This window comes from Emydura macquarii, unplaced genomic scaffold (assembly GCF_026122565.2).
Source record: "Emydura macquarii macquarii isolate MOO-44397 ecotype Brisbane River unplaced genomic scaffold, CSIRO-AGI_Emac_v2 contig_2422, whole genome shotgun sequence".
NCBI classification, from domain to species: Eukaryota; Metazoa; Chordata; order Testudines; family Chelidae; genus Emydura; species Emydura macquarii.
Window position 1 is genome coordinate 5,678,797 of NW_027132559.1, and position 25,305 is coordinate 5,704,101.

At 40.0% G+C, this 25,305-nt stretch overlaps 1 protein-coding gene across 1 annotated transcript in view; it reads left to right on the top strand.

Moving 5' to 3' along the window:
• Positions 1-9,198: 9,198 nt before the first annotated feature.
• Positions 9,199-25,305, top strand: part of DYNC1LI1 (dynein cytoplasmic 1 light intermediate chain 1) — a 47,387-nt gene continuing 31,280 nt past the window's right edge. The window contains exons 1-3 of the mRNA XM_067561838.1: positions 9,199-9,447; positions 9,717-9,790; positions 24,535-24,651. Of these exons, the coding sequence (XP_067417939.1) occupies positions 9,308-9,447; positions 9,717-9,790; positions 24,535-24,651 (331 nt within the window). The 5' untranslated portion in view covers positions 9,199-9,307. The remainder of the gene's footprint in view (positions 9,448-9,716; positions 9,791-24,534; positions 24,652-25,305) is intronic.

Consider the following 25,305-nt stretch of genomic DNA (forward strand, 5'->3'; position numbering starts at 1 on the left):
CCAAATAATTATGTTAACCATTTTCAACTTAAATGTTGCTTGTATTTGCTAATTCTGGTATGTGATTGGTCACCTAGGTTACATGGTATTTTCTCTGCTTCTGGATTGGATGACTGAAGCTTTTTAAACAGGAAGATAATCAGTAATGCACTTCCAGTATGAATTTTCAGATAACTAATCATTCATGCTAAAATCTATAGCACTGTCAAGAATCACAAATGTTTTCATGCAAGCTTTCTGAATATTCATAACACCAAACTTGTCTTTCCATTTGCAAAAATGTTTACCTTTGTATTACTTGATGAGCTTTAGTCAAAGCTATCAATCCATTTTCTTGGAATTGCTGTGTATTCTGCCTCTTCATTGCTGCTATTTTAGAGACACTTTCTAAACAATAAAATACTGTCAAATTATTAACTACTACAACCTTTATGTTTTTGTTTGCAATAACAAGCATGGTATTGCTAAAAAGATTGTTTTGCGTCAAAGGAAAAATCTCTCTAAGAACCCAAAATGGATCTTTTAAATTGAATTGAATTGGAACAATTCACTTCCATAGGGTTCTGAGAAAAACAACCTAGTAAATTCAGAGACCATTCATAGTATTTGGCCATTAGTAGCGAATATATACAGAGAATCTGGTCCATTATCTTTTGGATTTCATACAATGGTAATTCTTAAATAAAGAGTGGCTGCCAGTGATGGGTCCTAAATTACTTCATATAGTAAAAAAGTGCAGAGGGGTACAAAGTAATGAAAGAACATAAAAAATTAGAAATGGTCTGTGGATATCCAACTAGTTGTATACATTATCAATCTTTCTCTGTTTGTATCGACTCCCTCTTTAGCAATGGCAGCATAACTATAACTGTACAATTGACTGCCTGTCAGGTTCTGTACTTTGGGATACCTTCAACAAGGCTTGCAGAGTGCAGAAGGGAACGTAGACCTTGTTTACAGTAGGAAATAGTACTATTTCAGCAAGCAGCTTAGAAGAACTGGTGTTGACCAGCATTTGTACTTGTCTATGCTTACAGCTAACCCCTGGTCAGCACTGGTTCATCTAAAGCAATTGATAACTAATGGCTGAAATGGTGCTACTTCTTATTATAGACAAGGGTCCTGATTCTCCAGTGTCTTGACTTTGTTTAGTAATCTACATCTGTGCAGAGTGGATATAAAAAATAATCAGATCAGAATGGTAGAAATTTAGGGCTTGTCTACACAAAAATTGCATTGGTTTAACTAAATCTGCTAGATCAGGGTAATTGTAGTGAAACTGGTGCAACTCTAGACAAGATCTCATACTCACTTTGCACAGGATAAATGACTACATAATGAGTGAGGCAGCAGAGAATCAGACCCATTGCCTTTAAATTGGTTGGGGCAGCATTACCTTTAGTCCTCTTTTGCAATTTTCTTAGGGGAACAAGCTATATGGAAGAGCTGTTCCCATCCCTTTAATCACCAATTATGCCCCGTTCGCCACACAAGATTTTATTTTATTTTATGGAGGGGGAAATGTGTAGGGGGGCGGAACCTCAGATAGTTGCTTTCCCCCTTCTGCTAGCTGCCCGACCTTCATTCAACACAGCTTTTTGCAGTTTTGCTTCTCCTCCATATTGCACAGCTGTAGGGAGCATAGGCAACATTGTGAATAGTAACCTAAGAAATAACAGAATTCTTGCCTCCTTACAAAAATACTCTATGAAAATAAAATAATAAATGTGGGCTTGATTCTATCACTGTTTTGTTCCAGGCCAGATCTCACACTGTCTCTTAAGGTTGTACAATGACCAAGCATTTCCCTTTTCACTTTCTTCTTTGCAGCTTCTGAGGAAGAAGGAAAATGGGAGGATGTGTGTCTGTGTGGAAGGCTGAAGCAGTTATGCTAAACAGTTGTCATCAAGGCTATCAGGCTATGACAATATGAACAAGTGAGATTGCAGAAAATTATGAGGGGGATTGTAAATGTCTCTGTAAGGGGAAATCCTCCACTACAAGTGGGTGAAACAGTAAAACCTATCTTAAAAATAATCCAGAATGAGTGAAAAGGGGGTTGGAGAGAGGAGAGGAAGGAGGTGACTCTCTTTCACAGTGAATGGAATTTGGCAAGTCTGCTGTTACCAGATATGTTTTTTTCAGAAAGGAACATTGGTCTATGTGAAAACGAGAGTAGAGAAACAGCAGCATCTCTCTACAGCTTTTTCCTACAGGGATTCTTTTTTCATTATTATTATCATCATGTTCTTCCCTAGCACAAAGTGATGTATATCTATTTCAGTCAGTCTTCTATGTGTTCTGTCATTTTCTGCAGGATCTATTTATTTAAAATTGTTCTTGCTGTGGTAACCTCATTGTATACAGATATTGGTTTCATGAAGTCCTAGGGGGACAATACTTACATAGATTTATTCAAATATATTTCACTACCATACAAACAATATAGTACAGGACACCTAGTTTAAAATAACACTAAGCAGCCATAATTTTATTTCCACCATCTAAATGAATTACTTGTAAAAAGGAAACCGTAGGATTTTAAAAGACTCTCCACTTCATAGGAGAGGTAGGAAAGCCACACTCGTGACTGAAATAGCCAACACGTCATTCAAAAAAGGAATAATATCTTCCTCCTTCAAACACACAATAGACCAACCAACACTGGATAAACACACCTTGGATACTTCAGTCCTAGCCAACTACCACCCAATGCCAAACTTCTTATTCCTAAGTAAGCTGATAGAAGAATTAGCAAAAGGCGAACTACAAGCTCATCCAGCAACTGAAGCTTACAATCTAGACTGGGCTCAGTCTGGATTCAGGCCAGGACACAAAATCAAAACCACCTTTGTGGCACTGATGGATGATCTCTTCCTGTCAATGGATAAAGGACAAACATCCATTCTGGTCCTCCATTCATCACTGACCATGAGATTCTGCTGCCTTGCCTGAGAGAGGTGGTAGGAGTAATGCACTAAAGTGGTTGGCATCCTTTCTGGATGGATGATATCAATAAATAGTGATGGGAAACTGCATCACTATAGCCTGACCTGTGGAGTTCCACAAGGTTCAATTCTCTCTCCAGTCCTTTTCAACATCTACATAAAACCACTCGGGGAACTGGACAGGTGACAGGTGACATGTACTCAAGTGTCAGCAATATGGAGATGACATACAGCTCTACCTATCCTTCACCACATATGACCACATGACTATCACTTATATGGCCGAGTGCTTGGATGAGATGAGCTTATAAAATAGAACAGCTGATTGAAGTTAAACCCAAGCAAGACAGATGCGATGCGGGTGGGCAGAGGAAAGTGTTTTGAAGAGCTTGCAGCTATGGTACAATCTCTATTAGTTGAATAGACACACTCACAATTGGTCAATATTGGAGTACTCTTGGATTACTCACTGACACCGAGCTCTCACATAGCACCATTCATGAGTAATGCTTTCTACCATCTCCACTTGGCTAAGAAACTCCATCCCATTCTGTTGGATGAAGACCTGGCCTCAGTTAACCATACCTTCATCACCTCTTAACTGGATTAGAGCAATGCAGTATACCTGGGCACAGAGACTTCAGCCCTTAGGAAATGCCAACTAGTTCAGAGCTCTACCATGCTTCTTCTCAACAATGTAGACTCCTGTGAACATATCAAACCTGTCTGCTCTCTTCACTGCCTTCCCATAGGATTTTCAATCAAGTTCAAGCTCTCAGACCTTATCTTTAAAGTTCTACAGAAACCTGGACCCAGGATACCTAAAACACTGTTTAAGATGAAGACTGCGGTTGACGACAATGCTCCTATGGCACAATGGAACTCTCAATAATAAAAGTAAAATTAATCTGTGTGGGAAACAGAACTCTGTCCAAGCGGGATAGTGTGGGGTCTAAAACTGTGGTATGAATTCCCCAAGGAACTAAGGACTATTGCAAACCTCACGACTTTCCTGCTCCAAGTGCAAGGCACATTTCTTTGACCTTTCCCTCTCTAAACACATAGCTATATATATATAGAGAGAGAGAGTGTGTGTGTGTGTACACACAGTGATAGCATTCAGGGTGAAATCCAGACTAATGAGCGGTTGTCTCACCTCTTATCCTGTAACCCTGGGTGCCTCACAATAGAGCCCTGCAAGGGACTATGTTTTTAATTCTGCTCCTGTCCCGCCCTGCAGTACCCACTCCCACCTGCTCCGACATTTTCTTGCATTTTTATCCCGCTTCCAGCTGCAAAAAACTTAGATCCTGCAAATCCCGCAAGAGAGACAGATTCCCCCATGCTACTAAAAAAAATGTTTTTTAAAGGTTGGTTAATATATATAAATGCAATTCAGACACAACTTTTACCACTAAAAGAATAAAACAAATCTTGCTTAAATCATGTAAAAAATACTTTAACTCCTGTTATATTAGACATCAAATCTCTTACTATCCCTCACTTAAACTTTAAATATTAAAATCTTTAATTTAAAAGAAAGAAAAACTTGCTTTATATTGCTGAAATTCTATGTATGACAAACTGCTCTCATATATATATCACTTGGAATGTCAAAACAAATTGCATCACAATTTTGCCTTAAAAGATGCAGGTGTTTTTTAATTATAAAAAGTAAGTAGTTTTTAAACAAAACTGAAATTTTTTAAACCCTTTAAGTACTGTTTTTAGAACTCTGAAACATGCCATTCAAGTTATTTATATGTCAAGATTATTATTGCTTTTTGAAAAACATGTAACAGAAAAACTGCTCGCAGCACTGAAAACAAGCTGATACAACAGTGGCAGTCTGCGCATGTGATGTCACAGAACAACAAAACCTGTGAGTGTGATTCTCTGACCTTACACTGGCTCAAGTATTACACAGCATTCAAAGCAAGGGAGATAAACATATATAGGAAAGAGAAGCTCAAACAAAATAATTAGCAATTTCCCAGATAGGCTACTCTTGGTAAACTGATGAGAGATTTAGTGTTTTCCAGCAAATTTCTGCAGTATGTTTTTTTTTGCCCACCCAATCCCACCTGCAACAAAGTACATTTTACCTGCTCCCGGTATTATGGCAGTGGGTCCTGTGGAGCCTGCAGGATCCCAGTCCCATTGCAGGACTCTCCTCACAATGCCTTGCTACTGTAACTGCCTGCCTAGGAAACTCACAGTCAGCAACAAGCATGCAGGTCACACCCGAAATGTCTGTGTATAACTGCCGTTCTAGTCCAGCAACTCTGATCCAGCAACACACCAGTCATGCTCCCTGGTCTCTACCAGCTTTGATTACTACTTGCAGAGTGACCCCAATACACTCCTGGTCTCAGATTTTCCCAAAGCCATGAGCTCTTTAAGGTCTAGCCCTCTCCTGGACAGTTTAGAGAAATAATGTTTGTTCCTCTAAAGACCTAAAAGCACGTCACAGCTTATTAACTTAACAGGTGTAAATACACCCTTCTATTTAAACACTGAGTTGGTTTATAGTAAAAACACATTTATTAACAGTAGGACATAGGTTAAGTGATGCCAAGTAAAATGAATAAAATTAGAAATGGTTACAAGCAAATAAAAGTGGAAACACACATCTAACAGTGTACAACATACTCTAGCAAGGTACAAGCTTTGTTTAAGATGTTTTTCTCACCTATCTTCAGTTCCCAAAGACTTCAACCCTCCCTTGGTTGAAAGAGTCATCTTTCTCAGCTTGCAAGACCTCTGGCCTCTTGTGCCTGTCTAGTGATGGATGCCAAAGGTGGCTTCTGTCTTTGCTTATATTCTGACAAAATTCAATGTTTTTGCTTGAAAAGGCAGGATGACCTCATGTTGTTCTTCCCTTTCTCTGGGCTTCTGATCCCCTGATATGTAAATGGCGCTTCTATTGTTTTGATTCTGAAGTGATTGTTTTGATGCTTAATTTACAGAGGAGACCTTCTGTCATTTTTGGGAGGGAACCTGTTTGGCCACAGACTTTAAAACATAATATCGTCAAGTATCCATATTTCCTCATATAGTGTTAATATGTACATTTCAGAATGATATTAATCACTGTGTCTTTAGCTCTCAGAGAAGATCGCATTCTATATACTTTTATAATACAGTGATATTGTGTACAACCAGTTGATTCAATTGCTTATCACTTGAGGTTCAACCCCATCTTTATAAGCTAGTAAACCTTTTAAATGGATTCTTCGGATGTTCACCCCTCAAAGTAAAGTTTATTCAAGCTGAAACGAAGGTAACATGGAGTCTGGTGATGAAGGAAGCTCCCTTTTCTTTCCTCCCCCACTTGTGTTGGCTGAAATGCAAAATGTTCTGTTTCCTGCCATCTCCTCCCTCCGCTGTCTTGATGATCCTGTTTACTGCTTATATGTAACTTGAAGTAAACACAAAATTCCTTTGTTTAGGACAGTTCTGTTTAACAGCTCCCCCTGACATACCTAGTTTACACACACGTTAGTCATAATGCTAGCATATGTTCACAACTCTTAATGCCTACCATGTACATACATCACGCAAGAATATTAATGATCAGTGAGTTGTTTTTTTTCAAATGATACTTCAAAAAGCATATTTTATACACAGATCAGTACAACAGTATGTAGGATGTGAATACATGAGTGCTTAGTGTCACATATATAATCACTATGAAAAAAAGACACTCCACTGTGCACACATCTTCCTCTGGGGAGAGAATGAGAGAACAAATAACACATGACAGATATGTAGTCATGTTGCCTAATTCACTGGTGGAAGATGCTCAGATACCACAGTTATGAGTGTGGTATAAAAGCCTATATAAAATAGAACAATGCTCTCAAAGCTACAGCTAGAGATAAATATAAGGTTAAAATATATTTATTAAATGAAATGCAGATCATATCAAAATATTTTTGCCCTTGTGATCCAAAAAGTTAACCACTATTCAGAACATGCAGGTTGTTTCCGTTAAGAGGAGAAACTAATGATAGAATTAGGCATTTATTTGATGTGATCCTGTTCATTTACAAAGGATGTACACAAAGTCCTTTGTTCCTTGTACAGAGTAAGAATCAAAGAACAGGAGAGCTGCTTTGCTCACAGTTCCAAAACTCTTTCCAGACAGCACCCTGCGCTAAAAGCTCTCTCTGAGCCTTCTCTTAAGATCATGCTGCAAGTGCTTTTCTTGTGTTTCCTTGGCTTTCTGCCTGCTTCGTTCTGCCTATTCTCTGGCTGCTGCTTCTCTCTGGGCAGCTCTATACTACAGAATTACTGTTATAACTAGGTTGCTCAGGGGTCTGAAAAATCCACACCCCTGAGCCAACATAGTTATATCAACCTAACCGCTGAGGTAGATAGCACTATATTGGTGGGAGGGCTTCTCTCTCTGATATAGCTACCGCCTCTTGTTGAGGTGGATTAACTCAAAGAGCATCTTCATTAAACCACGGCAGTGGCGCCGATGAGCGTTTTAAGTTTAGACCTGCCCTCAGATACACCTCCACTAAACAGCACACAACTCCCTATGTTTATATTCAGTCCCCAGCAAAACCCTTCCATCTACATGGCTCCACTTTTGACCAGCCTGTCTTCTGGGTATGTGTTTTGGATGGTAGCTCCTATTGATTCAGTTATTTTACACCAAAAAGGAGCTTTACTATTTCTTATATATATCCCGAAAAAAGGGTGACTATTATGCCTACCAATTTCTATGATGTTTCACCCAACCTCCCTCAAAACAGCGTATAAGGGAGTGGTCAGTAAAAGGAGAACTTGAAGAGCATCAGAAAGCTATTTATAGGAACATTTGGGAATAAAAAATAAGCATACATTTTAACTCAAGAGAAAAGCATAGGAGAGAAGTAGCTTTTTTGGAGGGGACAATTGCAAATGTATTTCTGAAAAAAGAGAACTGTGACTTTTAAATAGGGATGGTTGGTATGTATGAATACATATACTAGGATGTGGGTGAGATGTATTGAACATTAACACATTATCCATGCCAAAAATATTTTTATATAGGAGGAAATGGGGAAGCTCAGAAAATATCCATGTTATTTATAGGGGTGTAAGGAAAACAGGGAAATGTCCCCCATATAAATTATATTTTTCCTAGCTCAAAGATGCTCATGACACTGAGAAAATGTGTGTGTTAAACCCCCTTAATTCATTTAAGATGGTTTATTTATAAGAACATAAGAATGGCCATACTGGGTCAGCTCAATTATCTATCTAGCCCAGCATTCTGTCTGCCAACAATGGGCAGTGCCAGATGCTTCAGAGGGAATGAACAGTCAAGTGATCCATCTCCTGTCATCCAGTCCCAGCTTCTGGCAGTCAGAGGTTTAAGCAGACCCAGAGCATGGGGTTGCATCTCTGACCGTCTTCGCTAACAGGCATTGATGGACATGTTCTGCATGAATGTATCTAATTGATCTATGCTTCTGTACTTTGTTCTGTTTCACTGGCAGACGTTGTGTATATCTGTAAACCTGGGGGTGAAGAAGTGAGGAGGAAGAATGGGTGGCTGTTTTGAGCAGTGTCATAACGAATAAACAGCAGCCCAACTGCGGAGAGCTCATTAAAAAAATGTGTTTTATCTCTTTCCCAAACTTTGTGTTTTTAGAAGTGTGTTTTCTTCAGGATACTGGGCTACCATGTTTGGAGAATGTGTAGCACATTGCACCTGATAAATAGCAAGGACAATCATTCTGAATCCATAGCTAAATATGCAGAGAAAAACACAAAAGAGAATAACCTAAAATTCACCAGCACAGGCATAAATCCCTTTCAAGGGGATGGGATCTGGGATTTGGATCTGGGATGGGATCTGGGATTTGAAAGGAGGGGAATTCTAGAGCTCTCCTCCTTCGTTGCTTCTTCCCTCTCCTACAGCTATCTTCTTAATAAGTCTGTGGCCTGAGAGAGTCAGAGACTAGATTACTCAAGGGACTTCGGGTGGGGGAAGAAACTCTTGTTTTCTTCCCCCAGCCCATGGGGTAGTAACAGCCCAAGACGTGCGGATGCTGGGTGGGGCTCATGTGCCTGAGGCCCTCAGAAAATCCTTCCTACACCCTGCTTATAGCATCATCACCTCTGAGGCACGTGGCTGCTACGCCGCGGGCGCTGACTGGGCGGGCGGCGCACACACACTGTCTGCGCCCCAGAGGCGGGTGCCTCCCAGCCCCGCCCTCTTCGAGTTCCCAACATCCGGGTACCTGACTGTCTCATCAGCCGGGTCGCGCCGCGCCGCCGCCCCGCTCGCGCAGGCGAGGCTGTGTCTCTCCCATTGAGGCGGACCCGGACGGGAGGGAGCGGAGCGGAGCGCAGTGAAGATGGCGGCGGGGCGAGCCGGCTCCTTCGGTTCCTCTTCCTCCTCGGCGGGGAGCGGCGCGGCCGCCGGCTTCGCCGCCAACAACAACAACGCGGAGCTGCGGCGGGCGGGCGGCGAGGAGGACGACGGGCAGAACCTCTGGTAACCGCCCACCCCGCCGGGCCGACGCCGACCGTTACCGTCTAGCGCGCGCCCCCGCCCAGAGCGGGGGGTGGGGGGAGGGTTCTTCTCGCGGCGCCCCTTGTGAGGCCAAGTAGTGGGATGGATGCGGGGGGGAGGGGCTGCTCCTAGCAGCGGCCCCGGACCCATCCCCCTCGTGCGCGCCCCCGCCCATCCTTTGCGGCGGGAGGGTCCTCGCTCGTGCAGACCCGGGCCTGGTCCCTTCCTGACCCGGTTTTCTCTGCCCTCAGGTCCTGTATCCTCAGCGAGGTGTCCACACGCTCCAGGTCTAAACTGCCTTCGGGGAAAAACGTCCTGCTGCTGGGTAAGTCAAAGTCACCCTGCCCCCGGGGAGGGGTCTGGTCTGGTGCCGGGCGACCGCCTTCCTCGCCCCCCTCCCCCTTCCGTTGCCCCAGTTGCGGGGAGGGGTGAAGGGAGGACGCGTTTATTACTACTGGTTGCCTGGGGCTGGGTTAGCTTCGTGCCCCAAGGCGTTGCTGGGCGGGTCAGATCGCACCTCACGTCTCTTTAGTGCCTCCCCCCAGTGGGAGCAGGGGTTGCCCCCCTGAGGCAACCCTTTGGAGGATGGAGCTCGGCATCTGTCTCCCTCTGGCGAGGGCGGGTTCCACTGTGTGGGTGAGAGGTTCCCTCAGCATCTCCCTTATCCAGGCTGTCTGCACGGCTGCAGACACGCACAAAATCTGTGTCCAGGCCGAGGGCCCTTGCAGAGTCGCCGCCGCCGCTTCTTGTTAGTTGGGTGGGCAGGATAGAGGCTGTTTGGGGGATCCCGACTGGGTCCTGCCCGCATGCACGGGACTTGTCAGCAGTGTTATCATCATCATAATGTAGTGCAGCAGCAGCGGCGTGTCTGGTACTGCTGCTGGTTTTCTTTGTGCTTTGCTATGTCCACCCAGTGGCTGCGTCGAAACCCTGCCTTGCATGTGGTAGTGCTTAGAAGTGAGAAGATGGCACTTACTGTGGCATGAGGATGATTTGAGTTATTGCTGAGGGTAGAGGTCAGAACTAGAAGTGGTAGTGGTAAAAAACATGCAATCCTGCAAAATACAGAAATCTTATGGATGGGAAGGGACAGATGCACTTCTTGACAGAAAAGCTATTAAACAGAGCCAAGAATAGACAACTTAAGCCTTCAGGCATGAGTTGATGAATTTCTTGACTATGTTCCCTTACAACACACAGTTCTGCAAGGAGTTTTGTGTTAGTATTAGGAAACCATGTCTCTCTATTCTGGAAGGGACAGCATTTGTGGTCTCCAGCGAAGCTTTGTGTGGAGAGTTTGTCATGTTTATCCATTGGTTATAATGTCCCTTGAGAGAGTGATTGAGATTAGTTTATTCTTAAATTTATACAAAGGAGAAAAATGACACTTTAAGTGGTGACTCGAGGTGGTCAGTATGGATGAAAATTCCATGATGCAAGCATGAGGTGGTGATCTAGTCCAACAGGCTTAGGTCTCATTAATTTTTAATCGGTTTTTGTATATTATGAAGTGGGACATTGAGAGAGTCCTTTTAACTGCCTCATGTTCCTAGCTAGCTTGTGTGTTTTTGTTTCAGATTTTCTTGTATGAGATGACTGAAATTGGTAGTTATCAGGATTTTTTTTATGGTAAGCATCTTTTGAAAACTAAGTAGGTTGATTTATTCATGCTGGACTGGGGAAATTTCTTTCCAGTATGGCTGCTAATATTACTCTTTTCCCTCTCTCTTACTCTCTTCCTCCTCTAGCCTCAGAGCATATTGACCATCCTTTAAAGGCATCATGGAATACCAGGCACTATAACATACTGTTTTAATTTAAATGAGACATTTAATGTCAGTTGTGATACACAAATAGAATGTGATTCTGCTTATTTATTTTTAAAAACTTTTTACATGCTGTCCCATAGGGCTCAACTTCTTCCACATACTTGCTTAAAATATCTTAACATAGGTCTGTGGAGACCAACCTGATACAATATGGATGTTGCATTTTGGGCTGTAATACAAATCCAGAACCTTAACTTCAGATTTTCTAAAAAGATTAGCTCATGCTCAAGACTTGAAGAAAATTACCAATCACCTGGTAGCTAGAAACAGGTAATTTTAAAAATAAAAATGAGGTTATCACCAGTGATATCCATGAGTGAGAGAATACTAGCTCTGGTGAAAATACTGTCTGCTACCCTCAGATGCCGTATTATACCCAGATCCTGTCTTAGGGTCTGCTTGGGGAACTTCATATTTTATATCTACCTATAGCTAGTTGGTGCTTTATAGTTCTCCTTTTCCCTCTTTAAGGGAAAAGAAGCTTTCTCTCTCTTCCTCATCTGCAGCTACTATAGTGAGGAGGGAGTGAGGTGACAAGGTCTCCACTACTCTACACTTCCCCAATCACTTTTGAGATCTCTTCATCTATGAATAACTCAGTGCCTGCTTTTGCTGCTGCTCATAACTTTGATCAGTCCCAGCACGTGATTCTTGTCACCTTCACTGTTTCCCAAAGGCTTTTGAATAGCAGCCATAAAACTGACCTATCTTGTTACTTCATTCTGCTGCTTGCTGGAAAAGTTCTAAGCAAGCAGCAACAACAGAGGCCCTGGTCTGCTCTGTCTGCAGATTCATGATGGCAACAATGTATTGGTTTAAACTTCAAATTTGGAAGTTCAAGTTGGCCACAAGAAGGGCTAGAAACGTAATTTTCTTGGAGCCAGCTTAAATTCTATAGAGATTCTGGTATAGGGTATTCCTCATTTGCCAGAACAAATTTTTTTTTCATTTGCCTAGGACAGTTGCATTTTTCAAGTCCTGTTTATACTTAGTTGTACTGAAATGTTGGTTACTGCGGACATTTAGCACATTTTTCTAGCAATTTCAATATTTTTCAGGTTGTTTTTGAAAATCAAATATTTGGTATATTAGAGAGAGAATGTGGGTGAGATAATATCTTTTTGAGCTCTCAGGTCTATGTAAGCTCAAAAGCTTCTCTCTTTCACCAATGGAAGTTGGTCCAATAAAAGATATTACCTCACCCGCCTTGTCTCTCTCATGTTCTAAGACCAACACGGATGCAAAAATATTGCAAACAGGTATATTAAAAGTACTTTAAGAGACCTTGAAGAAAAACTTTGAAGAACTTAGGTTTGGCAAGCCAGTCAAATAATGCTAATTGGCCACCTATTTGACCACGGTCAAATATTCCAGCAAGAATTCCCTGTTGTAGGTGGTGGCCTACCTTTTTGTTTGTATCATGGTGTCATTCTTTTATTTTTTAGAACTGCACTTCATTGTGCTTCACCTTTTTCTCAATTAAAATAAAGTTAAGTAACTTTTTTTTTGTAATTAGGCATAAGTATCTAATAGTCATAGGGCATACCTGACACTGATGTCTCAATATCGGCTTCCTGAAAGCATCTAGAGGAGTGGCTGTTTAGATTGCCATCTGTTCTGCTCAGTTTAGTGTTGAAGGTAATAGGTGTGGTGAGGTTTGCCCGTATCTCCTTTGGAGTTTCTTGCTGATAGTGGCAGGAAAATTGATATTAGACTTTATGATAAAAGGAAAGTCTTTTGTCCCTCGTATTGTAATTTTTATATACACATCGAACTAATTACTGGAATGAAGGCGGGAGCAACTAATATTTTTTATCAAGTTGTCATACAGATGAACTGCAGTATGGTGAATATCATGTAGATGTCTGAGTTCAGATATCCCAACTAATAACTTTAAATAAATTGTGAAGTGGATTCAGTCAGTAAAAAACAAAATTGTTCCAATATGCACAAGGCAACTGAAAGACTCCCTAAATTGTAAGGGAACAAATCAGCTGCTTCCTTTCTGGTCACTTGCATTCTCATAAAATCTGTCTAGCATATTGCCACTAAAATTCTCACCACTTGCTTTAACTATGTCAAATTATTTGGAACCCTTCAATGAGTTCTGGTGCTCTTCCATACTATGCTAAAACATTCCTAGCTTCAAGGGCTAAACACCTCTCCCCATGTTTAAACTGATATAGTTCCTCCTCCATTTATTTAGCTCTCCTTGATGTTAAGGGCTTCTTTGAGTTTAGTGAGCAGTCTTAAGAGTGTGTGTGTGTAACCTTTTTTTATTTTTAGCCTGGTTGCCTCCACATTTTCTCTGAACTCCAAGCATCCCATTTCTCAGGACTAAACCATCTGAGTCTTTGAGAGTGAGGCCCTGCTCCTGTCAAGTGGCTGCCAGGAGGTCTAGAGAGAGGAGAGGAGGGATCTCAAGCCTAGCTTCCAAAGTCTTCAGCAAAGCCTATGCCTAATTATAGCTAATTTATCTACTTACACTCTTCTGTTTGTGAAGAGGGGAAGAAATGGGAATGGCCACTGCTGTAGTAAATCTTCTTCAGCAAATAGTGTTTCCTCTGATGGCATTATTTCCTGATGACCTAGTGAGCAGTATTGAGCTTCAGAAGTCTAATCTAAACTTGTAAAACTGTCATGAAAATGTACCAGTCCCAGCTAAAGTCTATGCTTGCCTGACCTTACTGTGATGATGAAAAACTAATGTACAGTCCAAAATTGTTTTCCTAGTTGAACAGATGAGTAAACTCTTCACTTGTATTCTGATCACCTTTATCCATGGGTTGTGTTGAGCTACTACTTGGTAGCATACTATTCTGGCACTACTATGGATTTAATTGGTTTCTGTAGAATTTTAAGCTTCACTCTTAAAAAAGGGAGAAAAAAAACGGCCAAACAAAATCTACTCCTTCCTTCTTCCTCCCCAACACACACAATCCTTCCCTTTCCACATGGAAATAAAACATTCTGAATGTGAACCCTGTTTAAGTCTGAAGACTGAAACAGTAACTCTGAGGTGTTTCAGTCATCAGAAGCATTAACCCTGAACCCTAATGTTAGTGGGTCATAAAACTTGCAAGACCTAGAGTCATAGCCTATAGTCAGTACTAGGTTTGAAAATTCCCCACCAGTGGCAAATAAAAATTTTCCCTAACTAGTGCAAGAATTCCAGATCAATGAGTTTCCACAGAAAGATGATTTTGTTTAAACCCTTATGCCTGCAAAATCTGCTTTCATAATTTGAATTGATGCAGTTTTCTTAGGACTGCTAACAGACTGCTCCAGTTCCTATTTTCCTAATAACTTTCCCAAGCAGCAGCAGAATTAAATTTTCCTGGGTCAGTTTCATTGATGATCAGAACTGTGTGAACAGTTATACAATTGTATGAACATAATTGTCACCTTCCTTCTGCTTGACCAATAGAGTGGGTATTGGAGCTATTTGTGGAGGCAGACCCAAAAGTGAGGGATGGTGAAGGTATAGTGTAGGAGATTGGGACAGTGGTGGATCTCTCACACAGGGTAGGGTAGGAAAGTCCTTTCCTTCCAGTAGGTAGTTTGGGGTGGAGAATGGATATTCAAATGTGTCAGATGTAACAAGAGACTGATACGAAAGAGAGCCCTAGAACAGGGTCTCAGGTTATCTTTATCAGAGCAAATTCCAAAGGGACATAGCCTCCTTGCAGATTGAGCACCAACCAGATTGAGGTGGTCTAGCTGAATATTCAGTGTGTCCCTCGCTGGCTATCTTATTGTATTTGAACATTCACGTACCAATTTTGCATTTGCCACCAATATACAGGATACTGGAATGGCCATATCACAAGGTTTCATTGGTCATCTTCGCTTCAGTGGCAGAGAAACTTTTGGCCATGTTAGCTATGAGCTCAATTAAGCAGATTGTCTTAAGTGGCTGGCTTCAGTATAAACATCTCATGATGTGAATGTACCAACCTGGGAGGGCAGGGTCTAGGGATTGCTTCCTAATAAAAATTCCAACATCCTTTAATCCCTCCCTCCCTGTCCAACACCTTCCCCACCGCCTTCCTTCATATTGGCCTCTAGTTATTAGATCAGGGCTTGACAAACCCCAGGTGCCAGGTTGCCATGGCGCCTAGGAATTTAATTCTGGTGCCTAGTATTTCTCCCATTGAAAGACTGGGTCCCAGGGGGAGCGGCTGCCACACTCCAGCCAAGGCGCCACTGCGTCCTTGTGGTGGCGAGTCCGGGAGGAGGGAGTGCTGCGGTTGCTGCACTCCAGCCAGGGCGCCCCTGCAGCTGGACCCATGTTGTGGGAGAGGGGTGGACTTGGGAGGGGAGTGGCCGCCACGCTCCGGTGGGGTGCGCCACTGGGCCCATGTTATCTGGCTCCTTAATTTTTGGGCTGTTTCCTAGCTATGAATCAAATTTGTCAAGCCCTGTATTAGATGCCCCTTCTTCACCCCCAAGTAACATTACTGCTATGATTGATCTCACAGAAATATCTAGGTATTCTGGAGTTGTAGGTGGAACTTAATTGCAATAATACTTTTCTTTCCCAGTACAACCTGTTCACTTGTGTCATGTAGTACTTTAAAATTAGAAATATAGTAAGATCTTTTAGCCCTCATCTCAAGAGCATTATTTAATAACTTTTAAAAAAAAATTAACATCTAAAAACAGCTCAAAGAATACAGTAAGGAAAATACATTCAATATAGGGAACTTAAATTATTTGAAAAAATGCTACTTATAAAGTTGTTTACCTTATTTGTTAAATTATATTTAGCTTCAGTGTAACCGATATATTCAGAACTTGGATGATATGATGGTTTTTATAGAAGTGCCCAAGATTAATCAAAATTATGGATCTTGTTCTTTGTCTTCTTATAAGTAGTTGATGAAAATGAGCCAAATTTAGTCTTTGTGCTTTGCGAAAGGCATTTTTCAGTGGTATAATGTGTAGTTTACCTGAACTCCATTGTATCACTCACTGTAGGCTGTAGAGATTAAAATAGTGGCTTTACTGTTTCACCAGGGCTATCTGGGTAGTGTTATATATTAATTATTCTTGAAAATAGTTGCAGTTCACATAACGCAAGGCTCAAGAAGTTGAAGATTTGTGCTACTATTGATATAATTCTTATAATGCTATTCCAGTGTCCCTTTGGTTTCAGGCATGCCCACATCATGTGGAGTAGATTTCATTTCTGGATTTTACATCTTTGACACCTAAGACTTAGGCTTGATTGTTACATATTCTACCAGCCTGGTAAAGGGAGGTTGAGTCTCTTCTGTTTCACAGTTCCCTTGAGGATAATCTGTGAAGAGGGGGGAAAGAGTCTGTACCTATTATTGATTCTTTAAGAAGCATACAGAGTCCTAAATGGCTTTTAAAAAAAATTCTGCTGGTGTCTTGTTAGGAATGTTAAGTGTAGTCTTCCCTGGTTTTGCTGGAGGATTTGGGCTTTAGAAATATGTATTGTGTTCTCAGAGAGACAACAACCAAGTTTAACAGTCGGAATAAAAATAATTTCCCCTTTCATTTTCACTTGTGACATGTCATCTTAAAATTTTAAAATCATCATAAACCTGTCAGTTCTCAAGTCATCCATAGTGTCTAAGAAATACAAGGTAAACAAGACCTGAATTTTTAATGTGAAAAACAAAAACAGAAAGCTACAAACCTCTTTCAGGCCTTATACATCATAAAGGAGCAAAAAAGCCTGTCATCTTTTTAAACGAGACTTATGAAAGCTTGTTTCTCTGCCATGTGGAGCATTGTCAGCAACAAAATATCAAGGATTCTATTGTGGTGGATGCTTCATTTAGAGAGGGAAGGAGAATTTTTCTTGTTCCCTAGCATCAGCAGCCCATAGTCTCTCTTATGGAGAAGCATGGCAACACGATGGAATTTACAATACACCAGTTTTCTTTGCTGCTGCAGTCCATAACAAGGATTGAGGTCAGTGAGATTTATTTTCAGAACAAAAATATCAAGGTAAGGGAGAATTAAAAGTGAAGATGTAAACACTAGGCTGGAAAGGGAATAGCAGACACTAGATGAGGAGGGAAGATTGCACTTCAACTAGGATGGATAAGGGTGCACTCCAAACTTAGTGGCCATGTATTACCCAGGGCCTGCAAAAATATGTGGTTGGGGCAGTAGGGTCTATGGCAAGACTTCAGTGGGAAACTTGGCATGCCTGGCTATTCCCAGCAGCCAAAAGGGCATTCTGCTGAGCTTTGCACTAGGATGCTGCCTTTCTTATATGGAATAGAAATAAAAACTTAATAGTGGGCAGGGCAGTTTACTCTGCTTGTAGCTTTGGATGGTTTTTTTTACCATTTTGAAGTAGAGGTGTTTTTAGCTAATCTACAATTTGAAGGGTTTGACATGAAGCTTTCAAGCTGTTGATGCATCTCTTATTGGTGGAAGCTGGTTTGAGCTGAAAGCTTCAGTTGAATACCTGTCTCCCTAAAACAAAACAAAAAAACCCCCCAAAACCTGCTTTCTTGATGTGAAAGTGCTGACGCAGAGGGTCTGCTGCTACTTCCTTGGTTGTTTGGATACCTGTTTAAAGCAGGGTGATATAGGTTGATCAGAGGCAGTTCTATAGAAGCTCTGTAGTTCTCACTGTTAGAGTGCTAGGAGATTTACATATGTTGCAACCTTACCTTGCTGTAATTATGAACGTCATATTGATTCTCTTCCCAAATTTCTCTTGTCTGAGGTTCATGTGATTTTATGAGCATTCTAAAACAAACACTGGAAAGGAATTATTTTAAATGATATATTGACAGAGGGTGTCCTCAAAAGGTTGTAGTAGCTACCCATTCAGAATCTAAGGGTTGGTTGATTTGGATATTTATACTATTGATTGCACTGTCAATGTTCTGATCGTTTACTAGTACAAGTTACATTAAAGCATTTGATACTCACTTGACTTTCCAAGCATACTATATTCTTTACCACTTAATCTCCACCAACGTACAAAAGGATATAAGTACTCAAATTTAAGTAAGTGGTCACTCATTTAAAGAATCTGGTTTAAATATGCATTTTTTTTATTTGCAGATAGAGCATTCTGTTTTCTTTAAGAGGATGAACAAGACACAATTAAATAGGATGAGTTAACTGGGAGTTGACTTCATAGGAGGCCCTCTAGCAAATATAATTGTTACACAAGTTACTTCTTGCTAGTGATTCATCCTCCAAATTTATGCCAACCTCTCCTCCCTCCCCCCCCACCAAAATGGGCTTGTGCTGTGCCAGTTACCATTGACTCTTCTATGTCTACTCTAATTCAAGACAAAATTATTGAAGAGCTCTAGTAAGAGTAAAAATTAAAACACCAGTTCATGCTTTGAGTTCAACTGAAGCTTAACATTGTGATGGTGACTTTAGGCTATCAGGAAATGGGTGCAGCTCTTGTACAGTGCTTGCTTATCCCCTTTATGATATAAAATAAAATGTTGCCTGTAGAAAGCACATTCTGAAATCTTAACTATGCAAGAAAAAAATGACTGAACCGTAATCAGCAGTATCACTGTACTGGTGGTAGAGTGTAAGTGTTAGTAGTGTAGACTACTCAGGCGTTCAGAGACTGTTTACATGACTTAGTAAAAATGTCTGCAAACTGTCTAAAGTACAGTCTTTTGTTGCTAGTACAATTGGAGCTGCTGTGGTGCAGAAAATGCTTATGAATTTTCCTAGTGTAGACCTCTATTAGCCTTCACTACTAACTAGTATGACGTTACACCATCAAAAACAGCATCCAAGAACAGTAACTGATCTTCCCTAAATTGAGTGCCTTAAAACTAGTAAAAATAAATTATTTCTTTGAAATAATTATCATGAAGCCTCCTGTGTCACTTATCTTTGCTGATTGAGACAAGTAAAGCTGCCTTGTTATAGAAGGTAACATGACAGAATTTCAAAGAAATCTTGGCAAAATTAAAGCAACTTCAGCAACATACATGCCTGCATAGCAGCTTGTGATAGAAAGTCTTGCTATTTGTTCATGAGTGACAAATTTAGGAAGTCCAGCTGAAAATTTGCAACAAAACATAGCCATGGGTGCTCCATTCACACATGCTGAGGGAAGCTCGAACTCTTTCTGTTGCAGGAAAATATTTTAATTAGAAGAACTACTATACAACAAACTAGAGATCCTCAAAAGGAAAAAAAGTTAGACCTTTTGAAGTTGTAAAATGTGACTTGCATTTTTTGGAGAAATGGCTCTGCTTTTGTTAAATTCAGAAACAATGGAATATAAGCTATATTTTGGCTTTTGTACTAGCAAAATTGAAAGATGCAACTTCACTTTAGTTGTAATTCCCTGTTCTTGTTTAAAATGTCTCACATTTTCCTTTTGGTCTTAAAGTTTTTTCTAATCCCAAAAGGATAATTAGATAAGCAGGACTTTTTCAATTTTATAAAATTCTCAAACCTCTTTTGGCACAAAACTAAACCCAAAACCAAACTTCAAAACTATAAATCTCACATATGATTTGACTCACTGGTGAATGTAAGTTGGGATAAGTTTAAAATCTCTAAAATGCACTGCCTCAGTATTCTGTGGTGTTATAAATGTAGGCATGAAATCCTGTATAAAAGAACATTTCTCAATCACTGCTGAATGAGAACTTTTTCATTATGAAGCATAATGGTAAAATGACTATCCTTAAAAAAAAAAAAAAATCAAAACTTCAGACAATGCACCAGAGTTTAGTGAGTGTTACCTATATGTGGGAAGCTTGAAGAGTCTGTTTTTGTCCCAAATTATCTGACCATGACGCTATATTTCTTAAAGAACACATTTTTCATTTTAACTTATAAACCAGTTAACATTTACTTGTAAATTCTCGGAACTCATTTTGTACTCAAAAGTAAGTATTTGTAATTTTGAGGATATACATATTGTAAGGCTTGAGGTTGTTTTCAGCTAACAAGTTGTAAACTGAAACTCATTTCAATGCTAACGAGCATACCTGAGCCTCAAGGACAATGGCTAGTGTAAGCATCCGATGGCTCTGAAAGCCAGATGTCCTCTTAGTGATTCTAATTCCAATGAGAACAGCACATTTGCTTTTAGAATTTGTCTCATCTGCCACCTATCTGTAAGGACCACCCCCCTTCTTCCTCCACCCTACCCCCCACCCCGAGTGTAACTCTAGCATCCTTAATAGTTCCAGAGGGGTAGCCGTGTTAGTTTGTATACAGCAAAAACCCAACGAGAGTTCTGTGGCACTTTAAAGACTAATAAATTTAATATTTGTAGACATAAGCTTTCGAGAGACTTCAGCTCTCTTCTTCAGATGCAGTAATACAGAAAATAGGTAACACAGAGGCATCTAAAGTTGCTGTACTTCTCCAAAAAAACTCCAAAAACAGACTTCAAAGAGAAACTGCTGAGTTAGAAATGATCTGCAAACTTGACACATTCAAACTGGGTTTAAACAGAAACTTGGAGTGGCTATCTCACTACTGAAGGTAAATTACTTTGCTCACCCATTCTCACCTCCTACTCAGTGGTCCTCATTAGGTCTTAAGTACCGGACTCCTCCTCCCCCATTGTTCTCAATGCACTTGGATATCTATAAGATGCCTCTGTGTTACCTATTTTCGGTATTACTGCATCTGAAGAAGAGAGCTGAAGTCTCTCGAAAGCTTATGTCTACAAATATTAAATTTGTTAGTCTTTAAAGTGCCACAGAACTCTCGTTGTTCTAGCATCCTTGTTTAAGTAGGGTGATTAAAGTGTCTCTGCATGTATGTAACTACCATTATCACTGTTGTTCTCTCCGGATGGGACAATGTCTATATTTGTGAGTGAATAGATAAAGAATTTAAAACTATGTAATCGATAAGAAAGTGTATATAATTGACCACTGTAACACTATGAAGTTGAAGCTGATTTATCAGACTTTCCGGTATTATGAATGAACCTCTTCAGTATTGTCTGTGCTGCCTGATTCTTGGAGAAAGAATCCTTCGTGCTTTACAATATAAAATAGTGTAATAAGTGGTTATTTCCTGCTTTATATGCAAAAGTCAATGTGGCCTTAACTATAGTGGCACTTCTAAAATACTGACTTCTATGACAATACCCCCTGAGCCGTGGAAACATTAACTTATTGAGAATAATCACTGGCAGCATTTAAATCAGTTCTCTACTTAGGATCATGCTGCAAGGTCCTTTTGACCTCTAGGCTTCTTTGGGAGATGATGTTCTCTCCGTTCCCTCACACTAGTCATGCATTCAACTCTTGTGCATTATTCTAACTGATTGATCAATTGGGTAGGAAGAAAGATATCACAACAGATACCTGTTTAAAACTGTGTTCTGCATCTTTTAGGAGACCAAGTTTCCTCCGGTTTTATAAAATAAGGATAAAAGATACAAATGTGTCCCCATTAGATTGTCTTTCTTGAGTAATATTCCATACTATAGTGATATCCAGGATACTTTGTTTGAAATAGTGTTCCTTTGTTGGCTATTAAACTTAAACCTTTTTCTACTAGGATATGAAAAGTCAACTTTCAAAAGCTGTGTCTGCTATTTCAGTTGCATGCAGGTGGCTGACCTGTGTGTGAAATATTCAATCATTTTCTCAATACTAACTTTTATATAATTTTTTCAAAATTTCAGCTAAATGTACAAGTAACCAAAATATGTTATGCCTTCTAGTGCATAATATATTAAACATTACATAGCATAAAATGTGTAAAAGAAAATACAGGCAGTAAGATAGGGCAATGACAATGAAAACATTAATTGACAAAATAATAAGATTGCACACTAATACAAGGGCCACTGTTCACAGACTGAATGTAGTGAGTGAGGTTCAACTCGTATTAAAAGGGAAAAATAGATAAGAGGCTATCTCAGCCTGAGTACATATCAGATTCTGAAGACACTCTATAAAGCGGGAATCAGTAAAATAAAAATCTTTTCTCATCCTCAATAAGGGGAAAGTAAGATTTTGCTGTTGTATATTCTGAGAGGAGGCTCTTATGAGACCCTTCCAAGTATATCCAGCACATCTGTGTGTACTTCAGAACTTTGACTCATGGTGAATATGGTAACCACCTCTTTTCACCCACAGCAACTTTCCTTACATTTTTTTCCTGTTGAATCAAACGTGAAAATGGTGGCTGGATAAGTTAATTTTGATGGAAAGCACAGACTGTTGCACTTCAGGACTGAGGGAGGGATTAAGTTTCTCTTTCTGTTGTTATCTGTGAAATAATGCCTATGGATAGTGTTTCCTAACATTTTCCATTATAATCTACTGTTCTCATTTGCTTATAATTTTGCCAAACTTTAACCACTCTGGATACATTTTTCCATACCTGCTCACTGTTTCTGCATGATAAAGACTGATCAAAAAGGATGCAACCACTTTGAGAATGAGGCTAGGATATGTAGTGCTTCTAATGTTAAATTTTTGGATTGGTTTTTAAAAAGCTCTTGCAGCTCTGGTTTGGAGCATGACTTGAAATTTGGCATAGGAACAGTCCTGGGTCAGAGAGATGCCTTTTGTGCTCTTTATGACCAATATGCTTGGATTTATTGGAATTATAATCCTTTCAAAATCATCTTGTGCACATGCAACAGATTTATTTTTCTACTCTTGCTTCTTTATTTTCAGACCATTTCAGCTGAACTGTGTGTATGCTCTCGGGCCTTGAGAGCTGCCTGCCTGCTGGCTTACTCGTTCACATCAAAATATCCTTTAGCCTGCAGGACAGTACACTCCTGGCGGGGAGCCAGGAAATTATAAGCATTATACTGCCATCTAGTTACATGATCATATACTTTGTTTTCTGGGACCACTGGTTCATTTAGTGGACAAGATAATGAATGTGCTCCCTCACTCACTGAACACTAGCTCCATTATTTGCTAGTACTGCATCAGACGTACATTACAGAATTAGGTTTTTGCCACCAGGACAACTTCGGGAAGTTTTTCCTGCAATGATAGTCAAGCAGTTTTAGCAATTCTCAACTGAACCCTGTCATCATGCTGTACTCATACACCAATCTTATAAGCTGGGCTCACAGCTGTTATCATAGAGGCAACTATAGTACAGAGGTTTTCAACTTCTTTGATACTATAGCCACCTCCTGCTGCCCAGAATTGGAGGTGTGGGTTGGTTGCAACCTTGGGGTGAAGAACTCATTCCAATTAACACTCTTTTTATGGGGAAATTTGGAGAACAAGTGCCAGGTCCCAGCAGGGCATGGAGGAAAAAAATGCGTGCCTTTGCTGCAGCAAAATGGTGACTTCTGTGGGAAAAATGTCAAATTCTATCATATTGGGAAAAATGCCACTGTTGTTGGCAACAGAATTCCAGAGTCCACACAACCTGCACTGAGATGGATGGGATAGTTAGCACTTCTTTAGAGCTGTTGTTTCAGACTGTGTATGTATTTAGGTAGGCATCATTTAGTTTGTTTTTGATGTGATGTCTGCAACCGTAAGGGCTAGAAGCCTTTTTTAAAGAAAATAGAAGGAAATTGTGGCACTCCTTCCCATACACACACACTTTAACCTGCCTCTGTAATTGACTGCTTACCATCCTGATGGAGGGCTGACATGCAGTCTGCAGTAGTGGGAGGCAGTGAACTACTTTTGGGAAAGCTAATCATCTGCAGAAAAACATGGTTCCTTTCTTCTTTTCCCAGCCCTCAACTGAAGACATTTGTACAATCTTTTTAAAAGCAGTTAAATGCAAAACATTAAGTATAGATTACTGCACTTTCCAATTGACTTTATAATAGTTGTAAGATACTTAAATAGTATACTTGCTGTCTGTTATTGTGTTCATAATGGAAAAACAATACTGTGCATTCTCATGGATTGAATTGAAATCTAGGCTTTTGTGGGCTTAAATTTTGACATTGTGTGGCTTAATTTAAAAAAAAAATAGTTAATGATTGTGCAATGCTCTGAAAATGTTCTTTAAGATAAAGGAAATAAGAACGTTAAAAATACTACAATGGAAAAATTATAATGGTGATAGATGTATTAAAATTAGAAATAGACATGATTATTTGTTATGTTGAGGCTGATACATATATTTGGAATAAATGGAATACCATACCATACGTTTTCAGATTTGCATAAGCTTCTAGCTGAGTGACTCCCATTGTTACCTGATATTTCACTTTACTCAAAAGAAAGCTGTAAGTATGTAACATTATTGACTTAGAGATTTGATCTATATTAACTTCTGGATTTTTTTCTAGGGGAAGATGGTGCAGGTAAAACTAGCTTAATAGGCAAACTTCAAGGAATAGAAGAGTACAAGAAAGGAAGAGGAATGGAGTACTTGTACTTAAATGTGCATGATGAAGATAGAGATGGTAAGTATCAGTTGTGTATCTGCAACAGTGAGAAGGTTTTAATTCCAGTCTTGAGGGTTTACAGTTTTTATAATGGGATCTGGAATTTTTAATTTTCTAGGTCACTTGCTCAGTTTTAGCTCAGGCCATTAGTAACACTTGCCTTCAAGTGGCAGTTTGGGTTATGTGAAATGTGTGTCCAGTTCCCAATAAACGGTTATCTGTGTGACCCATACATGCCTATGGCAGTCCACCTGAAAATACCAAGGTCAGGCAAGCTGCAAAAAGAAGAGTAGGTTCTCCCAAAACCAGTGACTAACACTGAAGTTAGATTCACCAACCAGTCACAAACAGTGCTCCTGATTCCCCACACCTGGTCATCAAGCAGCTAACCAAGAAGTTACAGTCTCCTTTATTGCATTTCAGTCTCTGGCTTCCAATCAGCAACTAGGTCCAGTAGAGTGAGGAATTTATTTTAAAAACCCTATCCACTTTACCAAAATGTTCTCCTGATCTCCAAAGGATCAGCCACATTACCAGATCAGTATTAGTTTGGATCTTACCTAAAATACCATGCTGCGAGCTGATCCTTTAGTATCTAAAACTATAGTTTTATATTCAAAGGAAAGAAACAAGAAGAGAGATGTTAAATTACCAAAACAATCAGATCCATAC